General features: G+C 37.3%; 1 protein-coding gene across 4 annotated transcripts in view; it reads right to left on the bottom strand.

The window, feature by feature from the left end:
* Senp6 (SUMO specific peptidase 6) overlaps positions 1-22662 on the bottom strand; it is a 76152-nt gene that overhangs the window by 37268 nt on the left and 16222 nt on the right. Inside the window, exons 2-8 of one of the 4 annotated variants that reach the window (XM_032909260.1) lie at positions 22468-22561; positions 20143-20200; positions 15762-15907; positions 14774-14878; positions 10526-10546; positions 5815-5885; positions 1339-1481 (exon numbers count right to left, since the gene is read on the bottom strand). In XM_032909260.1, coding sequence (XP_032765151.1) covers positions 1339-1481; positions 5815-5885; positions 10526-10546; positions 14774-14878; positions 15762-15907; positions 20143-20200; positions 22468-22561 — 638 coding nt within the window. Of the gene's footprint in view, positions 1-1338; positions 1482-5814; positions 5886-10525; positions 10547-14532; positions 14604-14773; positions 14879-15761; positions 15908-20142; positions 20201-22467; positions 22562-22662 lie in introns of those variants that run through there. The other 3 variants (XM_032909261.1, XM_032909262.1, XM_032909263.1) reach the window with 3 other exon arrangements.

Here is a 22662-nt window from a genome sequence, read left to right as displayed (position 1 = left end):
GGCAGCCAAAGCTATCTTGAAACAAACAAAAGAAATTGCTGTAATTATTCCAGATGGAAATAGTATAAAGAGTTGTGGCAAACAAATGCAACATACAACCCTGAAATACAGCCGGACCCACTGATGAACACTGTCACACAACTCTGACTGAGGATATTCAGGGATCAGGTCCTGCACAGCATGCCCAAGTCCTAGGTCCCCCCACACCAGGGGGGAGGGGGAAGGGGAGGGAGATGACAGGTGGACAGGACTGGGTTTTGTGGAACAGAAAGTTTAAAAAAAAAAAAACAATATTTCCTGTAAGATTTGCTTTATTTTTAAATTATGCATATGTTGGGGCAGTATGCGCACGTGTCAGTGTAGGCTCCTGCAGTGCCAAGAAGAAAACACCAGATTTCCTTCTACAGATGCTTGGAAGGTGCCCGATTTGGGTGCTTACAACTGGTCTCAGTTCCTCTGAAAGAGCAGTGTGTACTCTTCACCACTGAGCCATCGCTCTACAAAGAAAAAATTTATTTTCTTTGTGTGTAACTTAGTATGAATGGAGGAAAGGAACAGGGAAGAAGGAAAGAGAAAGAGGAAGAGAGAAGAGTTGGGGGAGAATCAGGAAGAAGGAGGGAGATGTGCAGAGAGAGAGGGGATAAGGGAAGATAATGAAGAGACAAGGTCTGCTTTGACACTAGAGTCTCCTGTCTGCCTCCCGTCTCACTCTGGGAACACTGCATTGCATGTATGGACGGACGATCAGAGCTGGCTCTACACTGGTTCTAAGGCCTTGAACTCAGGCCCTCAGACTTGTCTGGTGAGAGCTTGCATACTAACTGAGCTACCTCTCCCACCCTAAGCTTTAACAACTGAATAGCTGCATATGATGCCTCATGCCTGTAATCAACAGTCTGAGGGCTAAGGCAGAAGACTGAGGTGGACGTTAGCCTGTTGGGTTATAGGTCGGCTGGTACTGAGTAAGACCTTGTCTCTCAAAACAAAAGCCAACCAAATAAAACCACATTATTTAAAAAAAAAAAAAAAAAAAAGTTACGTCTCTTTAGCTTTTCTGGGTTTCTTTGGGTCATATGATGAAAGATCCCCTAGAATATAATGAGCATAAAGACGATGAAATGGCTGGGGAGATGGCCCGGCAAGTAAAGCCTACAAGCCTGAAGGCCTGAGTCTGATCATGAGGCTCCAGAGTGAAGAGCTAACTCCCAAAGGCTGTCCACCCACCTCCACCTCACACCACGGTGTGCACAGGACCACACTCACACATATGGTCACAAGATTAATGTCAACATAGTAATGAAAATACTAAGTAATTAGTAAGAGCACATTTCTACCTACCTCGAAATGGGTCAGACACTTCTTTGAGGCAGGGGACAGAGGAGAAAGCTGGTAAGTGCTACAGTGCCGTTTCTGCTGTACTTTCCTCCTAACTTCAGGTTCTACATATGATTCTGAATCTTCAGTTTTCTTCATTACATGGTCTAAAGGAAGTGGGGGTGAAAAGCACTGAATTTAAATTTAATAGATTTCACATGATCTTTGCTATAGAAAAATTAAAGTCCATGTTTTCAAATTCTAATTTTTAGTTAAAATGGGATAGTGTCTAATATATATGATAAAGAAGAACCAGATGGCTAATAGGCAGGAATGCTTGTCACCAATACTGACAACATGAATTGGATTCTCAGGATCCACATGACAGAAGAAGGGAACTCATGAAAGTTGTTCACTTGGGTATATGTACACGTGTGCGCGCGCACACACACACACACAAAATACATGTGAAAACCAAAAACAAAAACAAGACCTTTAAGATTAAGGCAGTAATAATATCCAAACTACTCTTACCTGGTTTTCCCTTCTCAGCAGGCTTCCCATGCTGCTGCAGACTATGGCAACATTTTATTTAGCTGAGCAGTAAAACAACAGAAACACTATACTAAACCACACACATGCCTGTTTCCCTCCAACTTAGCTCTGTTCTTAGATTAGTAATAAGAAAACACAGGAATTCAAACATTTGGTACAAAGGTTTAGAAAAGGTAAAACTAAACTAACTCTTAGGCTACTTGTGGGATGCTACTTGTGGGATGCTACTTGTGGGATTTGTGAGGTAGTAGTTGTTTAGAAATGTGTAAGAGGTTTGTCTTTATGACGTTTTAATGTAACTGCTCTACTGACATACTCCCAGCTTTGCTAAGTAGTTCTACTTGACTGTTTTATTCTCTTCTTCTCTATTTTTTAGGATGAAGTTTATTTAGCTATGTTAACTGTGTTGGTATGAACTCACTATGTAGTCCAGGCTGGCCTTAAAAGTGTAGGCTTCCTCCTGTTGCTAGACCCCAAATGCTAGCACAGCCACATACCACTGTGTCCAACTTCCTTTTCTCTTCTGACTGCAAAACCTTATGTGGACCCTGGACATGCCAGTCTTGATTCTGTATTTCACTTCACAGAGGTTCATTTTTCCTGAGTATTTTCTTTTTGTCTCTTCCATATATTCCTCTCTGTACAAGCAAAGTCTACCCAAATGAACGGTTGATTAATCAATCCAGTTTCCATGGCACCTCATCAGTACTTCTATTAGCACTCATTTAATAATAAAATATTTGTTTGTACTTTTCTATTGTTGCCAATCTGCTTTGAGAAGTCAGGTTTTAGTCACACATTTTTCTAACACCCCAAAACTACAAAAGATAAAACAGGACAAGTATTCACCACACTACTGAACTGCATGAAGACAGAACTATATGATGCATTTAAGTGTTAAAATAGTGAGGTGTGGTGGTGCAGGTCTTTAATCCCAATACTTGGGAGGTAGAGGTAGAGGCAGAGGCAGAGGCAGAGAAGCAGAAAGGCAGAGGAATTTAGGGGAAGAGATGATGTTTCAATAGAAATAATAAACTTAGAACTTGAAGATTTAGCCTACAGCCAAAAAGACATGAGAGACTTAAAAAAAAACCATGGAGGTTTTGCACCTGAGGAAACACACTAGTTTAGAGCATCCAGATGTTAGTGGTTTTTATAAGGGATACTTTGCAATTTCTAAACAAATGGTCACTACAAGCTATACTATCCCTCTCTTTGTACAGAAGAACATAGAGAACATTTTTTAAATCAGACAGAACATAAACACAGGTATATAGAATATAACATCTTACTTGGAAAATTAACTTACAGCAAAATAGTCTAAAAGCATGACTTTCAACAGGGGTTCTGAGTACTTGAAAGGCCCAGGAGTAAACAGACCAGACTAGCTAACACAGAGTGTGCTGTAAAGAAAACCCTCAGTCCCTTTAATCAACATGTTGCTTCCAATTTGTTTATTTTATTTTGAGACAGGGTTTTACTATGTAGCCTTGGTTGACCTGGATCTCACTAAATAGACCAGGCTGGCCTTCAACTCATAGACATCTGCTTCTAAGTACTGGGATTAAAGACTTGCAACACCAGGTCCTACTCAGATTTTTTTTATATATATAAACTAAACTCAATTATGTACATAAAGAAAAAATCCTTTCTTCAAAAACACATTTTCACTAGATTTTATAAATGGAACACAAAATCTGTGTGCATTATTCCACTGAAATATGAATCAGTTTTCTGCCAAATGCTTTTTACATACAAATACTCTTTAATTAAAATACAAATAAATATAGCAGTATACATAATATTTTAAATTGAGCATACTGTCTTCTCTTTGTATATGAGAGGCATAATTACAAGATTCCTGATGACTAGAATTTGCAAGGGCTTGTCACCTGTAAGAAATGTAGTACTTAAGACTTTTATTGTGTGCACATCTACCTACACTTTAAATCATTTCTAGATTGTTTATGTTGCCCAACATACTATAAGCTATATAAGAAGTATTTTACAGTGCCATTTAGAAAATTAAAACAAATCAAAAAAAGGTAAACGTTCAAGACAGAAGCAATTTTGACAGATGCAATTTTTCTTTTCCAAATATAATTGATCATTGTGGTTAAAATCAGTAGGTGCAAACTCCAAAGTTACAGATGCTCACTACACATTAAGTATTTAAGTAATAAAATGGACTGATTGAATATAAGAGGATACTTTTCTTTGTACATGTGAATTAAGCAGTGATTTATTAGCTGTAATTGTAATCCTAAGACATAATTGCATGATATCTAATCAAAATATATATTCAAAGATAGCATATAATGTCAATTAGTTCTGAACTTTTGGAGAAATACTAAAAGAAAAGAAAACTTAAGGAACAAAATGAAAAGCAGGGAGGTACGGGTGGCTTTAATGTATCACTATATAGATGCTATTCTACATGCTTGGAAAAAATTGAAAATATTACCAAACAAAACAAACAACATGAAATCCAATGTGTTTTGACAATGCCTAAAATATTTACACTTAATAGTTCAGACATTAACTTTTTATTACAAAACTGCTTGTTAATACTAGCAAAGTCATATACCTAATAACTCACTAAAACTTGTTATTAAATATACCCTAAATTCAAAAAATGCAGCAAATACTGTAATAAAGAAGACTGAGGGTCAACAAGATGGCTCAGAGGTAAAATATGGACTCACACAGAAATGACTGTCTTCTGGACTTTGCACATGGGAGGTGAGACTTGGGATAAACACAAACACACACACCCACACACACCCCTAATAAATAAATGTAAAAAAATGTAAAACTAAATCATTTTACATAGCTGGAACCTAATTTTTATTTACATTTTAAAATTCATTTGATGATGGTGGTGGTAACATATGTAATGTGTTTGAGTACAGGCATGCACATACGTGTGCATATGTGGACGCTAGAGGGCAGTCTTGGAGCTGAGTCTCACTGTCCACCTGTAAGGGTGTGGGAGCTCAGAGTCAGGTTGTCTAACACAAATACTCAAGCACGCTTATCCACTACCTTCATCTTGTTAGTACTACGGTGATTTCTTTTAAAATATTCCACCAACTATGATAGAAACACAGCACGCGATCTCCAAAGGAAATACTAAAATTGACTGTGATTTTAACGCAGCATTGTATCCAATATGCTAGTTCTGTGGTTTATCCTATAACCAGGCATTGATCACCTGCCCAATACACAAATGGAGCTGAAAACTGGAGGGCTCCATTACCTTTAATATAATTAAAGAAAAGAGGTAGCATCTCAGTATAACTTTATGTTCCTCTCAGGGTGAGTACAGCTGGGCTGAAGTAGTTCAGGTGGTAGAGTGCTTACGTGGTTCGCATACAACCCTGGCTTGATGCCCAACACAACAGAGAACAACAAGCTGCAGGTATGCTGGGGTGCACAGTGTGGCAGGAACAACAAAGCAGACTGCCTCAACAAGGTGAAGGAAGGGAAGAAGACGCCCTCCAAGCTGTCTTCTGACCACCACACATACCCCGAGGCATGCAACTCCATATACCCATTAAAACAAATAAAATCACTACTTTATATAAGGAAAACCAATTTGCTGGTGAAATACATTTGATACATGTTATTTGTGCATTAAAATATGATACTATCCAATATAAAACTATTTTAAAACTATAGCTAATCTATAATTAAAACTTGAATCTTTAACAAAAACATAACATAATCCAAAGATTTTAAGTTATACTCACCCAATTTTACAACCATCCTGACAACATAAGACCACAGTTTAAAATGAAAAAGCTATGAACTGTTATAAAGTAATAGTTTTAACATGATTTCTAGTAGGCCCCAGAGTATTGTAAGCTGGTATCTGTAGTCTCTCTCTGTACTTCTGCAGGAATTCGAAACCCTTCAGAGGTTAACAACAAACTGTACACTTACCTCCACCTTGGCCATGACTTAACATTACAGGGTTGTTTTCGGCTTTGTGGACATGAGGTGGGTATTCTTTCCTATAAAATGAAATTTGTTTGATTTCATTCAAATAGAAAATGAAGTTTTCAAAATGGCAAAGTCAAAGGACCACTTACATTTATTCAGAGAAACCACAGCGTATCATGTTAAAACTTGACAGTATAAAATAAAACTGCATTAGGAGAACAGAACTACACTAGAGAACAGTGCTGGTACCCCACTTACACCTTCAACCTTCCAGAGTCACAACAGCTCACTCTAGAATACAGATTCAGTTTTTAATTTTTAATTTTTTAGAAAAGTGACTCATTTATGGTCTCAAACTGTCTGATGCAAGTGACTTTCCTGTCTTAGCCTTAAGTAGCTGCTATTCCAGACACTACCTTTAGCCAGTTTCCAAAGGAATTACTTTAGAAGCTATGTGATTATTCCTCAAACACAAAATTTAGACCTTTTCTCTTGAAACTGTCTTTTAACCAGTTTATGACATTCACATTAAAAATATTATCTGTTTGAACAAATTACCCAACAGAATACCACCCAATTTTTTGTTATTTAAAAAGTAATCAATGAATAAAATAAATATTGAACAAAAAGAAGTATTATATAAAACTGGTCTTGAAGACATTGATAATATCAGTACAAAAATGCATCAAACAAATCCATCAATTATAGAACAAATGAAATCTAGCTTTTATCTTGTCATGGGACATGATAGCCAGAAATAAACTTAACTAAACATATTAAACTACTCTGTCAAACCTAATACACAGTTAGCTATCATTATTTTAGAAGGAACCTCATTATATAACAGTCTACCTTCAAACATGCAATCCTCCTGCCTTCGTGCTGTAAGTACAATTATAAGCCACCACACTTGGTGCAACATAGAATATATAATAAACCTAACTTCAGTAAGTAAATGTCCTAAATAGTATACTTTTGTAAATCTAAGTATACTAATTCTGAGAAAAAAACAAGCATGTTGTATCTAGTATTAAGAGAAAATAACCATAGGGGGAAAAAAAAAGAAGCATTAACTCAGGAGTTATAACAGATATTTTCCAAGCCTGGCTAAGTATATACAAATACTCATTTTATATCAGCAGGAAATTAAAGAAGCTATTCTATTTATTTATAAATGTTCACACCAGTGTTCAATGGTGTCCATTCACTAAAGAGCAATTTGGTTACATAAATCACAAATGAGTATTTTCAAGGATTTAATATTTCCACATAAAACTCAAAGCACTAAAAATATGAGTGACAAAGAAAAATGTTACTAGAAGGAGACAGTAATGTATTTATAAGAGCAATCAGCAAACAATGAATACTATGTGCCAGATATAATGCTCAAAAGTTTCCTATTAACTCCATATTCTTTTGATAACCTTTCGAGCTATACATTATTAACATTTTCATAGATGAAAAAGCTGAGGACCAATAGAATTGATTAGCTGGTCCATAGCCCCACAATTACACAATGACAATTTTAGAACTGAATCGCAGCACACTGTGTCAGCAACAATGACTAGAACAGTGTCAGGAACATGTGAACAATTTCTACTCTGCCAAGATTTTAAAGTCTGTGATGACATAAATTTTAGGGGTAGAAAAAAGAGACTTGCCTTTTGAGCAGTGGTGACAAGGGTACTAAGAAGAAAAGGGAGCTGGAGACTTAGCTCGGTGGACGCTTGTTTGTCTAGCCTGCACGAAGACCTGAGTTTGCTTCCCTGCACTGTGTGTATTTATTTGCAAGTTTGTGTGTGTGTGTGTGTGTGTGTGTGTGTGTGTGTGTGTGTGTGTGTGTGTGTGTGTGTGTGTGTGTGTGTGTGTATCACTCAAGAGGAAGAGACAGGAGGACCAGAAGTTGAAGTTAAAGGTGAGGACTAGGATGGCTTAGCAGTTAGGATCTTAACTTCTCTTGCAGAGGAACACACACACACACACACACACACACACACACGCACTCACACGCTCACTTACAGCTCCAGCTACTGGAAGAGTTGGAAGAGCCAATGCTTCCGCCCTCCAAAGACACCTGTGCTTATGTGCCCATACCATAGGAAAATACACACACAGATCAATCACTAATAATCACAAGTCATAAAAAGATACATAGAAGTCTAAGCCAGTCTGGGATATGTGAAGACAATGTACAAAGAAAAAGAAGGACAAGAAAGAAAAATTATCACTGACCCTTGTTATAAACCCGATGAGCTATAATACCAATCATGTCAGAACATGCACACTGGCGTGGTAGTGGGATGAAGTTACTGGGGCACCCACTCTTTGCTCGTTAGATGTGTGCTGTCCTTTGCACAGGAGGGAATTCATGCCTGGTACTATAGACCTGGTCAAAAGACCTTGACTGGGAAGGTTTATAGGTCCTGGTAGGGAGTCAGCCTGCCTTCTCAATGTTTATATACTATATACCCACAGGACAGTGCTGCCACAGCCCTGTTCAGAGAAGTTTCTATTTGCAACAGACAGCAGTTAATACAGAGACTCACCAATGACCAACGTGTTAAGAATAAGTGACTGCTGAGTGCTCAGCTCTAAAAATGACATACACACACACACTGCAGGCACACTGTCTCTAAAGCTCAGGAAACACTGGGGGTGGTGGGGAAGTGGTAGAAGAAGAATGGGGAGGAGTGTGAAATGTTATTTTCTTTGGCTTAGGAGGGCAGTTTGCACTCATGAACTCACAGTAGTGGAGTTCACCTACACGAGACCTGCATAAGTGTGGACCCATCAACATTCCATCCTGGATGAAGGAAGAACTCATAGAGAAGTTCTCTCCTTGAGAAGCCATAGGCAGTTAATGGTTGCTGGGGGAAGGGTGAGTAGTATTTCTTAGTAATGTAGCTAGTGACAAGTTGCCCTTGCTTAAGTAAAATATCCCTCACCTATGTTCATGCAAGCAACTCTAATTAAATGCAGTGGGCTGTGCACAAGGGGAGGGGAATGACTAGAAGAGGAGGAGGAGGGAAGGGAGGTAGGAGAAAAGAGGGAAGATAGGGAGATACATGTTAGGAAGAGGACACTGGGAAACAAGAGAAGATAATGGGGGAGATCGGTTCATACTGCATATGTATGAAATGTGAAAGAATCAATTTTACATGTTCAAATTCATTTTTAAGGGGCATGTTTTCAGCATCTAGCTCAGCATGGTGGCACATGCCAACAATCCCAGCAGTTGGTAAGGCAGAAGGATCAGGAGTTCAAAGTTTCACAGTGAGTTCAAGGCCAGGATGAAAATCAACCTTAACACATGATGGGGCCCTAACTATACTACAGTAAGCTTAAAATATGCAAGCTTCATACATAAAAGTTACACACAATAATTCCACTGTAATTCTGTGTCTATTCTTTAAATTATGGACAACAGACACAGTAAATATTTTGAAATGATGAATATCATTAATAAAACTCCACAATTTAAGTTATAAATACTCTGAAAAATAAAATGTATATGCTGCATAGTGAGCTATGCCCACTCTGTTCTACCATGCATTGCTAATAAGAATGAATACATAAATATCATGTAATACCCATAATGCTAAAATGTGTTAATATATATATTTTTTTTGTATTCCAGATTTCATAGTTACTATTTCTAAATTTTCTTGCAATGCTTTTCAACACAAATTAGAAAAATAAGCTGCTCTTAAATTATACTAAAATACAGGCATAAAAAAAATTCCTTAAGCTTAATAAAAAACATTTCCATATGCATCCCAGAGATGAAACTCAGTTTGTCAAGCCTGTTGGCAAGCAACTTTGTCCCTCCAACCCTTCCTTTGCCCACAACAATCTTTGTTTAAACTGCAGTTTTCCCGGCTGGGGCCACAGCTCCTGAGGGCTGAATTAAGAGGTGAGTGCACGTCCATCCCAGCTCTCTCTTCCCTTTCCTTCTCTGGTTGTCTCCAGGGTCTCTCTGTGTGGCAATGGCTGTCTTTCCCTTTTTAAATCTCTCGTGGACTGGACTGAGCTTGTACAACTTGGATCTATTGAGATTGCAGGTTGTAAAGCACCACACCTGACCTACCCTGGCCACCTCCTCAGGTAACTTTACCTGTGTTCTCTGTTCTGAAGCCACCACTGCCCTTTACTGTAATCGGCCGTAAACTCAGTCCAGACTCAAAGGACAGCAATATCTACGTATGTCACTTAGAATTATTCTGTAAGAAAAAAATTGTCCCCAGGCCAATTTACAGAGCATGCTAAATTATCCTGCAAGTCTAGCCTGGTCTACACAGTGAGTTCCAGGATGTAGACAAGCCTTGCTATTTATATTTAGCTCACACTGTCCTCAATCTCCTGCTCCTCATGTCTTAACTTACACCTGTCTTCCTGGCATAAAGACTTTGATGATTTAACTGTATGCAACCTTGCTACTAAGACACTGAAAACTATTTTTAAAGAACATTAGTCAGACATCAGTGTAAATATATAATAATATAATATCTAATAACTATCCATGCGATAAGAATTATACACTGAGAATTATACTGAAACATCACCCACATGCCAAAATATCGCAATGTCTATTAATCAGTTTTCTGTCACTAAATAGTAAGCTTTAGTGGTGAATTCCAATTCAGGTTATTATTAAAAGCAAATAAGCTGATATTTTATTGCTACACCCATGTTCTAATTTCATTAAGCTTACCTTTCTTTTCGGTCCTGATTGCTTAAAACATGAAAAAGAAAAAAATGTGAGAGGAGACTTCATTGTTGATATGTCATTGCAGTTGTAATCATTGCAGTTAACAAAGCAAACTATCAATATGAGTAATTTGTTTTAACAATATTGTGCATGTATTCTATGTTAACGATTGCTTTTTTTCAATTGTGGTCAACATAAAATAATTTAAGTAATCACATATTTAACAGGAAAACATGGATAGACAAAACCATGAAAATTCTCAAAGGAGTTTTACTTGTAAAACACTCCATAACAGATTATTTTACAACAGTGAATAGATATAATTTTCAAGAAATAATGACATTTCCTAGAAGCTAAAAAATTTCAACAATTTTAAACTTATTATATCAGACACAAAGTTTTTAAGGGTAAAACTTGTTTTACACAACAGTCTTAGGATAAATATTGTACACAAAACAAAGTCTAGGCTTATAATCATATTGTTATCACAAGTTTTATGAAGCCAGTGTATAAAAGTTCTATATTTCTCCACAACTCATGGAAATTCCAGAAAACATGAGATACTCAAGAGTAACACTGCAGTCTTCTGTTTAGAATAAAACTCACATTCTGAAACTATTGTTATTAATCATATAAAGATTTAAATGATCAAAACTGTAAGTAAAACATAAGTAACAAAATCTTGAAATTTATACAAGGAAGCTAACAATACAATCTAGCAAATTAAGGAACAAAGCATAGTAAATCTCCTAAGAGCAGCACTCAAGAGACACATTAAAACTGATTCCAATAGTGAAGAAACAATACATCTACACTAATACATCTGAATACTAATAATACATCTTTGCTACTAAGTATATCTGTCAGGTGACAGAAAAACACGATAACATCACATTCCTATTAAAGTCAAGAAAACATAAACAAGTTCAAACACAAACTAGCCCTTCCCCAGGCCAAAGCTACAGCCCCAGAAAATGGTAAGGACCTAAGTGAGATGCTTCTAACATCGTAATGTTGATCCCAAGAGCTCTGCAATCAGAGTTTAGAGCTCTGCTTTGTTGTCTCTAAGACTTCCCTGTACACAACCCAGAAAGTGTATAGAATAGAACAAAGAAATTATTATTACCTCTCTTTTCCTTTCCATGAGGAAAGTACATTTTAGAGACAGAGAATGTCGTCACTCAGTGGGAGTAAAAACCCCATGTTCCATCCTCAGCAATATACAGACTCACACACACACACACACACACACACACACACACACACACACACACACACACACACACACACACAGTCTAATTACAGGCATTCATGAGAAGCTTCAATGTATGTACTATCAAATCTCACCCCAAAAGGGTGTATATATAAAAATAGATTAAACATGTGGAAGTTATTATTAATAATGTAGGACTTGAAAGTGTAAAGTTTTTGGACCATTTCATACGAAATATGAAGGAAAAGTTTCTTTTATAACTAATGCTATCCTAGGGTCTTAAAAATAAAAGGAGGGGTTGGGAAGATGGTTTTGAGGTTAGAGCTGATACTGCTCTCACAGAGGACCCAAGTTTGACTTCTGGCTTCCATACTAGGGATGCACCACTGCCTACCATTCCGGTTCCAGAGGACCCAATACCTCTGGCAGGCTTCTGAGCACTTTTGGACTCATAGCTACACACAAACATATAATTAAAAACAAAAAATAATCTTAAAATAAAAACTTCAAAATAAAGGGAGTAAAATAAACACTGATTTAATCCTGATATTTGTATATTGATTTAGGACTTTAAAACTTCTCCCAAGTTGGAGCCATCCATTAATAATTAAATCTTGCTTATACCAGGACCCAGCTTTTCATGCATGGTTTTATACGTTTTTGGTTTGGTTGGTTTTGTGTGTGCGTGCATCTGAGAAAAGGTATCAACAAAGAACAGAGGCTGGCCTCAAACTCCCAATTCTAGTGCTTTTAGGCTCTAAGCAATGACTTACAGACATGTGCCATACCTCCCTGCACTAAACATGTTTTTAAAGACATTTATTTACTTTCCCCTTAGATTTATTTTTACCAATCCTGTGAAGGAAGCTAAGAAAATTTTTTTTATCAGAAACCACAAAACTATAAAATGTGCTAGGTTTTAAGTCTGCTTAAATAAAGTGGGATGAAGCTGCAATGAAAGTCGACTTAAATACCTGCCATTCATTTTCCTATTACTTTCCTTTAGCATGACAGTGCATGAGTCCATCTTTAATATATAAAATAACTTTTGGAATTTTAGTAAGAAAACAGATGAGAAAGTTAATCATCTGCCCCAAATAAAATAAAACTGGTATATTTAACAACCTTCCCTAACGCCCTTTTCAGATTAAAAAAAATAAACTTCCTTAAAAATTACTAATTACTAGCATGCAGATCTGACTTAAAAACATAAGTCCCAATACTCTCCAAAAACTGTTCTCTGCAATATTTTTTAAATATCAAATTAGGACTTAAGGAAACGACATTTACGAGAGATTATCTTTAGGCCCGTCAGCTGTGCTCAGTGTCTCTGACGCACACTCAAAAGTTAAATCCCCTTGCAGCACAGCTCTGCTGTGATAGTCTCACTCTCTGTTTACACAGCTGCACTACTGAACTTACACCGAAGTCTTGGTTTGCTAGGGTGGAGAGTTGCTGCCGATAGAACCTAGGGCCATACGTTTGACACAGTTCTCCCTATGCAGTAACCCTGACTACCCTTAAACTCACTAACCCAAGATGGCCTCAAATCCCTGGCATTTTTCCTGCCTCAGCTGCATCCTGAGTGCTGGGATTGCAGGCATATGACACCACATATGGATTCATTCATCCACTGTCCTGTCCCTAACAATGAGTCATTAGTTAATGTGGGACTTTGTCATATTAGTCTTCATACTGTTCTTCATTTACACCATTTTGTAAAATACAAATCACTTTGCTCTTTGAACGAATAAAACAGAGAAGAACTTGAATGACTAGACTTTGGACTTCAAAATCCTTTAAAAGGCAGATGATAGAATTAAAAAAAAGAAATGTTTATTTTTATACAGATTGAGACAAACATGAGCAGACTGTCCTGCTCATTTGAATCTTTAAAGTATTCTTTACTGGTCCTAAGCGTTCGGTCAGCTTTATTGACTCTTGGAATATGAATTAATTCCAGTTACCAAAAATCATCAGGTCTTCAAACTAAATACCACTGACAGAGATGAACATCGCTAGACATACAAGGTGCAATAAGGCAAAGACCTAGGATAAACAAAACACAACCCAACCTTCTGACGTGGAGCTGTGTGACCACACATCTTACTTTTTATCCTCGATCCTTATGTTAGAGCCCCATGGCGGCCAGAGAGCCTGAATTGCTTGTGCACCCTACATTACAAACAAGTTTTTGGTGTGAGCAGTAAATTCTGTCTTTTGTACTAAATTTCTAGAGAATCTTATGTGAAAACTATAGTAAAATATTTTAAAAATTTTTCTTCATTTAATTACCTTAAATTATGAGAAAGATTTAAAGATTTTAAGTTAAAGATCTAGTAAGTCTATGTAAGCATCAGATAGAGCAAGTTTCTAAGGTTTGAAACACTGTTTTGAAGGAATAAATAACAAGCTTATAAATAAAGAACACCAGGGGAGGGGGCAAAGAAAAAAAAAAGAACACCATGTAAATTGTACACCAACTATAAATGTTATCAGTTATAATACAGTATTTACGGTGTAATGACTAACTCCTACAGCCAAAGAATTCTGAACTAATTAAAAGGAGATAGTAACATTCTAAAAATGATTCTGAAGAAGTTCAAAATCATTTAAACCTTTTCCAAATATTACTTTCAATAACTTTAGGGATGAAACAGTACTGTCAACATCAGTGAAAACTCCTAAATTTATAAAAGCAACCAAACATTTAAAATTAATAGGATCTGCTTGATACACTGAAATCTTATACAACAAGAAAATAGTATGAATTAGTTTTGCTCCTTAGGTCAACTACCAGTAGTACAGTTCAATCCAGTACAGTAAAATCAGTATTATGTATCGGCTTCATTAAATATCTTCTTAGACCTAAAAAGTAATACAACAAATGGCTCTTATTTTAAATTCTCCTCAAAACTGTGACTTTCTAAAAAGCAAATATAAAATAAACAAAATATAACAGGTCTCATGGATTATTTTGAAGATATAACACATGAAAGGGGTGTGCACTTTTCTATGTAAAGAGAAGAGACCCTCACCTCTGAGCTGCCGTTTTGATGCCTGGCATCTGTACGTGAGCATGATGGAAGCGTCTACCATGAACTACAGTTCCAGAACATAACGCCGTAGCTTGTGTGTTTTCACTGCACGTTAAAAAACAAAGAACAGTTCGAACAGATAAAAAAAATTGTATACACATTGACAAAATTACCATTTAAAATCCGAGTGCAAACCCAAACTGTACCCTAAAATAATAGAAAAAGAAGTTAAGCCCAATGAAGTATCTACAGTTATCCACTAGGAGACATCCTAATATCGTTTTAAGTATTTCCAAACTCCAAGGGAAAAGAATAGACTGGGATACTAGAGTAGAAGTCCAAAGTCTAAAGCTTTAATTCTGCTACTAACTTGAACATATTCACAAGCGAGTGTGAATATCCATGTTATGAGGCTTCAGACTTCTAAGATTGTGACTGATTTTCCACTTACTTGTGTTAAAGAAAATGCATGAGATGTCACACACTAAAATGTTTCTTGCAACATGCAAGGAAATGATTACAAATTTAAATCCTAATTCAGGACTGAAAGGGGTCTGAAGAGATGGCTCAAGGAGCAAGCGCTTGAGAATTTGAGTTCAGATCCCTATTATCCTTGAAAAAGCGAGACTCAACACTACATGTGGGCCCCAGCCCGAACTGCCAAGGTAAGGACCTTCAGATCACAGGGGTTCACTGGCTTAAAAAACAACAACAACAAACAACAACAACAACAACAACAAAAAGACATAGGCTAGGTATGTTAGCACATAACTTTAACCAGTATTCACAGGCATGAGCTTGAAAATTCTTAAGATTCAAAGGATCTATGCAACCTGCTAACAAATGCAAAGAAATGTGCATTTGAGTACAAATGTAGTTTGGTTTCTAACGTTAAACTCCATCTTTACCTTCTCTATCGTGAAGCACCTACACCACCTACACAGCAATCTTTCTCTTTTTAAAGCATTTATCCAACTTTTAAATGTACCTCAGTTTCTTATTGTTGCTTAACATGTTAAGTCCAATTGCGTTGCCTTTCAAAGTTTTAAAGCCGTCAGTCTTGTTTCGCCTTACATAAGTCTTCAAGATAAAATCACCAGAACTAGTAGCAACAATTTCAGATCTCCGATTTAACTGCAAAAATATCCACAGATGTTAAAGAGTCAATATATACTATCATGTGATAACTTACCAACATCTCAAATTCATTAAATTTAAAAACAAGTCAGTTATGACCGCACACAAGGGGGAGGCAGGAGGATCACAATTTCAAGGCCAGCCTAGGTTACACATTAAAAGTCAGTGAGATGACTAGATAGACAAAGATACTTACCACTAAGTCTGACAAATGGGAGTTTGGTCCCCAAGTCTTACATAAAGAATTGACTGATTCAAATTCTTCTCTGCCCCATGCACGCACGCACGCACGCACGCACGCACAAATGTAATCACACAATTCAAATGTCAATAGAGCAAAATGGCCTCTAATTTCAGTACTCTGGAGATTGGGAGGTAAAGCCAAGATGACTGCCCACAAATTTGAGAGCAGCCTGGTCTATACAGGCCAGTCCAGGATACTACAGTGAAACTCTCTCAAAGAAAGGAAAAGAGGAATGGGAGAAAGAAAGAAGCAAAGGGAGGGCAGCACAGGGAAAGGAAGGGAATGGAAAAGAAAATCAGTACACAGCTGTTAGAGGGGAGGGGTATATGGCAAGAAGACAGCAGCAGAACAGACCTGCTGGAAATGGCTTGGTCTTTTTCTAAGACAGGAACAGGTAATATATTTTTTTTTTCATATAAATCTCCTCCAAGGTACTTAGAAAATTAAGATAATGGGTCTTGGGCTAGTTTTCTTTCTACAAAGCAAAACCAAATCAAAACAACAATAATTGATAATAATAATAAAAACAACTAAGATTTCCACTATTTAACAGACTTGCTGTATCAACAGAATAGTACTGAAATACGTCTTTGCCCCAGTATCAAAGTTTCTACATCAATACCAACTGAGGTAAATCTGTGCCTTCATCTACAAATATCAACATAAACACACTAACAAGAGCCTGGCGAGAGCCCTAGCATTTAACTCACCTATCTTTGGTACATTCTCTGAACCAGATGCTTTCAGACACCATAGTCCTCAGTTCTGTTCTTTTCTTTTAATAGGTCTGAGTGTTTGCACAAATATGTTAAGAAAATTAAGATATAATGGGTCCTTGAGTTATAGACAGATGTGAGCCACTGTTTCTTTCTGTAAGCAAAAGCAAGTTCTGTTAAAACAAGTCCCAACATAGCCAAAATTATACAAAGAAAACCATCTCTTTTTACTAATTTTGTTTATATTATCTATTTACCAATTTCATGTATGCAGTTCTCCAAACAAGTGTAGCAAGCAACTGGTACCTACAGTGCCATCTCACCTCAGCCTTATCTGTTCTAACATCTTCTTCCTTTTCCCTCCTTTTAAAAAACATTCTTAGCCCGGCAATGACAGCACACACCTTTGATCCCTGGCACCCAGGAGGAGAGGCTGGCAGATCTGAGTTTGAGGCCAGCCTGGTCTACAGAGTAAGTCCCAGGACAGTCAGGACACACAGGGAAAGAAACCCTGTCTCAAAAATCCAAAAAAACCACTAAATAAAACAAACTATCAAGGTCTGACTATGGAATCTAGTCTGGAATAAAGTGATAAATGTGGCAACCGTCTTAGTCACCAGTCCAAAGAAAAAGCACCTCTATCCATCCCACTGACGAATTCACAGGCACACATTAACCTGGCAAAAACCACAGAGCTAACCGGGTAGATAATGGGATCGTGACACTTTTTTTTTTTTTTTTTTTTTTGGAGGTAGATGCTTGCCTACTATGTTCAGAGGTCAGTGTTGGATTCCTGCCTTTTCAAGGCCAAAAAAAAAAAAAAAAAAACAACGAAACTCCCATATGCCTTCACTATAAAAGCTGCATTAGAGGGCTACCTCTCTGGATGATTTTGATGTCATGTTAGGAACACTAGAAGCAGATTTAAACTGAAAACTGATGGCAGAATTAGAGGCATACTTGCAGAGACATATTCTTATATATGAGCACCTGAGAGCCAGAGGCAGCTAAGAGGCTGAATTTGAGGTTCTCAAGCACTTTCCTACTGAGCTGTCTTACCAGGCCCTCATCCACATTTCTGATTAAGGAGCCTTTTTGATGGCAGATATGGTGGTCTGAGTCTAAAACTCTAGAACTGGAGAGGAAGAGGCAGGGGGATGGAGCATTCAATGTCAGCATGGGCAATGCTCTGTCCTGAATGAGGAACTATCTACCAACAACCTAATGCCACCATCAAAGTCAAAGTCTAGAAGACAAACTCTCCAATCCCTTGCTTTCGCTGATGTAGTTCATGGGTTAGGTCAATTTGGTCAGCAATAAAATAATCAGTGCTTCTAGTTTCATTATGCTGTGGACTGCATATGAAATGTCCCCATAGGTTCATATGCTTGGATTGGACACTTGATTCCTGGCTGGTGGTCCTGTTTGGAAAGTTGTGGAACCTCTAAGAGGCAAAGGAGTACTGAAGAAAATGTCCCCAAGGATGAGTTCCCACTTCCTGCTCTTTATAAGCAAGGGAAACCTGATCACTGCTTGACTGCCAGGCTGGCCCACACTCCTGCCATCATGCCTTGACCACCTAGTGGACTCTATGCCTCCTCTAACTGTCAGCAAATAGGCCCTTTCTTCCCTAATTCATTTTTTGTCAGGATATTAACAAATACAGTTAGGAACTATAAATCTCATAGAAAATATTTTACTATATTATCAAGTTCCTTTTTAAAAAAGGCTTTCCTCACTATCTGTTATACTTAATATTTAGCTCTAGGAAAGGTAATTAATTTTATTATTTTGGTTTTTTTTTATTTGGCTGTGTATTTGGAGGCAGAGTATTCCGTGTAACCTTGCCTGGCTTTGAACTTCTGCCTCCCATCTACCTTTGACTCTGTCACCTCCATCAGGCAGACATGCACCACCATTCCTGTTAACTGGTGCTAACTAAGTACTTTACCAACTGACCACACCACAGCCCCATCAATGAACTTAGATTTTCAGAACCTACATAAAAGCCAGACAGGCATGGTGACCACTTGAAGTTCCAGCATCTGGAAAGCAGAGACCGGATACATGGGGAAAGGGGATGAATGAAATCAGCAAAGTCTATGTTAAGCAAGAAATTCTGCCTCAATAATAATTAAAGATTAGTCAAAGAAAAAAAATTCAACTTTGGAGCACAAGTACAAATGCATTCCCAACACACACACACACACACACACACACATTCTTTTTTTTTAAAAAGCAATTGGGAGAGATGGCTCAGAGATTAAGGGCACTGGCTGCTCTTCCAGAGGTCCTAACTTCAATTCCCAGCAACCACAGGGTGGCTCACAACCATCTGTAATGAGGTCTGGTGCCCTCTTCTGGACCGCAGACATACATGCAAACAGAACACTATATACATAAGAAAGAAAGAAAGGGGGGGAGCAACATAACACTATTTTAAATATCTGGTATATCTATTTCCTTTCTTTGACTAGTTTTTTATTATTTATGGTCTTAGTAAAACTTCAAATTATTGAAAAGAGAGAGAAATAGAATATTAACAAGTAAAAACTGAGTCACTTATGTACAATCAATCTCATAGTTAAAACATTTCTGTTCACAAAAGTCAAGATGAGATTTTGGCCCACGTCAGTTTTCCAAGTAATAAAAGCCACATACTACTGAGGAATGGAGGAAGACGTGGCTTAGTTTGTAGAGCGTGTGCCGGGCATGCACAGAGTCCTGGAGATTCCCAACTCTGGTCCTAACGTTTGTAGAGCAAAAACTTCCCACTGAGACATCTCCCCACTCCCAGAGCTATTTTCTATGGTGTCTTATAGATGGCCTTCACAAATTCCAAGTGAAAGAGGGACTAGAAAACTATGTACAGTATACTACCAACCACCGAGCCAAAAATAAATCTTTCTCCTTTATCAGTTTATTTAGCTATTTTTCTAATACCAGTGGAAGGCAAACACACGAACTAACAAAGACACATTTGTTTAGAGATAAACAAACAAACAAACAAAAAAATCACAACTATCTGTGTCTGGAGTCAGAAAGAGGAGCGCTGGGACAGAGGTTGGGTTGGGGACAGTAAAAAGCATAAAAATCCTTTTCTTTAAAAATGACACAGCCTCAAACTCTGTGGCCTTGAACTTGTGGCAAGCCTCCCTCCATGACTCCTCAGTGCCAGGATTATAAGGTTCGTATTACCATGCCCAGCCAAATTGTTTTAAGTAACTTTTTTTTGATACAAAAAGAAAAATTATTTTTAAAGGAACACTTGCCTTTTTTCCTTTTGAGGTTTCAGAATCCTCATCTTCTACACTGAGTAGATTTGCCCCACTATACAGAAAATAAAGGAAGAAAGCTTAAGCACTTGTTACAGTTTAAATATTAAAGTATCTGCTTTATCATCACTGCTCACCTAACGGGGGGAATCAACAAACTTTGCTGCAAAGGCTCAGGCAGTCATTTCAGGTTTCCCATATAGGAACTATGTATGTGTCCTCTGTAACATCCTTGCCACAGCAGCATGGAAATAACCATAACCTTATACAGTGGGCTACTTTCCAACTCACTCATGAACAAACCTAGGAAATGGGCAAAAAAAGCTACTGCTGACCCCACCTTAAATGAGCACATGCCCTTGTTTTTCAGGCTATAGACTTTATTCATAGTCTTGCTCCCTATTTCCTTTTCTGGGAGCTGACATTTAGAGCGGAAGAGAGAAGTTACAGAAGCAGAGCACCATCAAGGAAATGGAAGTCAGCTGAGGAAAACTGAGCTGCTGCTGCTGCTGGGGCAGTGACAGTCACAGCACCACCCAACTCCACCCGAGTGGAGCACAGATCCACCCTGCACTCGGAAGCTGAGGCACCACACTGTAGTACACAGGAACAGCTCACGGGCCTCTCAACATGAGCCTGAACGGATCCCTGAGGAACACAGTGAATTGAAAATTGCAGTCTGTACCTGAGATGCACAAGATGGCACCTTCATGGATCATTTAAAAAACAGTCACAGTAAATCTTCCAGAACAGGAATCAAACATATCTTTTGGGTAATTCTGCTATATACAAGCTATTTCTAGTAAACTTCAAGCTATTTTTAATAAAAATGTAATGTTTTATTTCATTATTCTGTTATATACTAATATTAATACAAAAATTCTTATAAAATTTTTATTAAAATTTCTGAAAGATATATCTTTGTCACAATTTCGTATTTAGTGCCATTGTTCAAAACTACATAAATACCAAATTTAAAAATACTTTTAAAAAAGGGTAAGATGACCATAAGACACTAATCTTATGAAATAAATTTATCAGTTCAAACTTTTCTTTCAGATAAAATTACTTAAAATACTGAATGCAAAATACCTCAAATATTGAGTCGACATACTTGAATGATAACTTATAAATAATTTCTTTCTTAAAAAGCTGGGTGTGATGAAGTAAATCTATAATTCTAACACTAAAGAGGCTAAGAAGGTTACCTACAAATTCAAGGGAACTCTGAGCTATACAGTAGCTATACTCTGTAGGCTAGCCTGGACTACAGAGTGATGCCCTCTCCCAAAAAACTAAGAGAACATAGTTTCTAAAAATATATTTATAGATGTGGTGGCTCATGCCTGTAATTCTAGCAATTTGCACGTAGAAGTAGACAGATCTCTGTGAGTGAGTTTGAAGCCAGCCCTGTCTGGAGTTCTAAGACACCCAGGGTTGTTATACTGAGAAACCCTGTCTTGAAAAGCCAAAACATAAAAAATAACGAAAAAATATATTGCTCTGCCAAAATTCTGTATATTTACATGTCTCTGGACAGTAGAAAAAGTGTAAATAAACCAAGAGCTTAAAAATGGTATTAAGGGGTTTGGGATTTAGCTCAGTGGTAGAGTGCTTGCCTAGGAAGCGCAAGGCCCTGGGTTCGGTCCCCAGCTCGGGGGAAAAAAAGAACAACAACAACAAAAAAATGGTATTGAATTTGCATCATGGTTATCATATCGTAGGAAAGTACTACTGTGAGTAACTCTCGTCACAGGCAATGGGTGCTCTATGGAAGAGCACTTCCCCAGTTACGGCCCTGAACTAGACCTACAGTATTTCCAAAAGCCACAACAAAACCCACTCCTGTGTTGTGAAATTCCACACTGGATGGATTCAAGTGCATGAACTGGGTATGACACTGCTTCTACTTCATCTGGACAGTGCCCACTCATATTCTTTAGACCGGTGTTGCTTTCCCAGGTGGAAATCCGATCCAAGGTCAAAGTGGTAATCGAAGGTCACAAGTAGAAAATAAAGTAGAAGACTTAATCTTTCATACAAAATTCGGAGGCTTGACAAATTGTTTCCAGAAAAGGTTGCCTTTAAAAAGTGGAGGTTTACTGTAGTTTGAAAACTTGTCTAGTTGTTTGTCAATCATTAGAAAATATTTATTACATACATACATTTAAGACTGAGAAATAAACAAAATTATTTACCAATAAAATATTGCTTTATCTTTTCTTATGGTAAAAAATATATTTTAAAAATTCTACAAAATATAAATAGATTTTCTAATGAAAAGTTTCATTCGTATGAAATATGGGAGGAAGATGTCCTTACTCTTTATCTGCATCTCCTTCACTTTCTTCTTCATGATCAAAGCTCCAATTATTTTTAAAGCCTCCATCCCTCTTAGATTCTGATCTAGCCAAAGCTGAAATAAAACAAACTGAAATAAGTACTCATTAATATAACTACTGAATATAAGAAATGTGAGCATTTCCCAAACTCTGTTCTAAATTGTTTTAATCTTGA

Source organism: Rattus rattus, chromosome 8 (genome assembly GCF_011064425.1).
Source record: "Rattus rattus isolate New Zealand chromosome 8, Rrattus_CSIRO_v1, whole genome shotgun sequence".
NCBI lineage: Eukaryota > Metazoa > Chordata > Mammalia > Rodentia > Muridae > Rattus > Rattus rattus.
The sequence above is the reverse complement of the archived record's forward strand: the minus strand, read 5'-3'. Positions and strand labels throughout refer to the sequence as shown.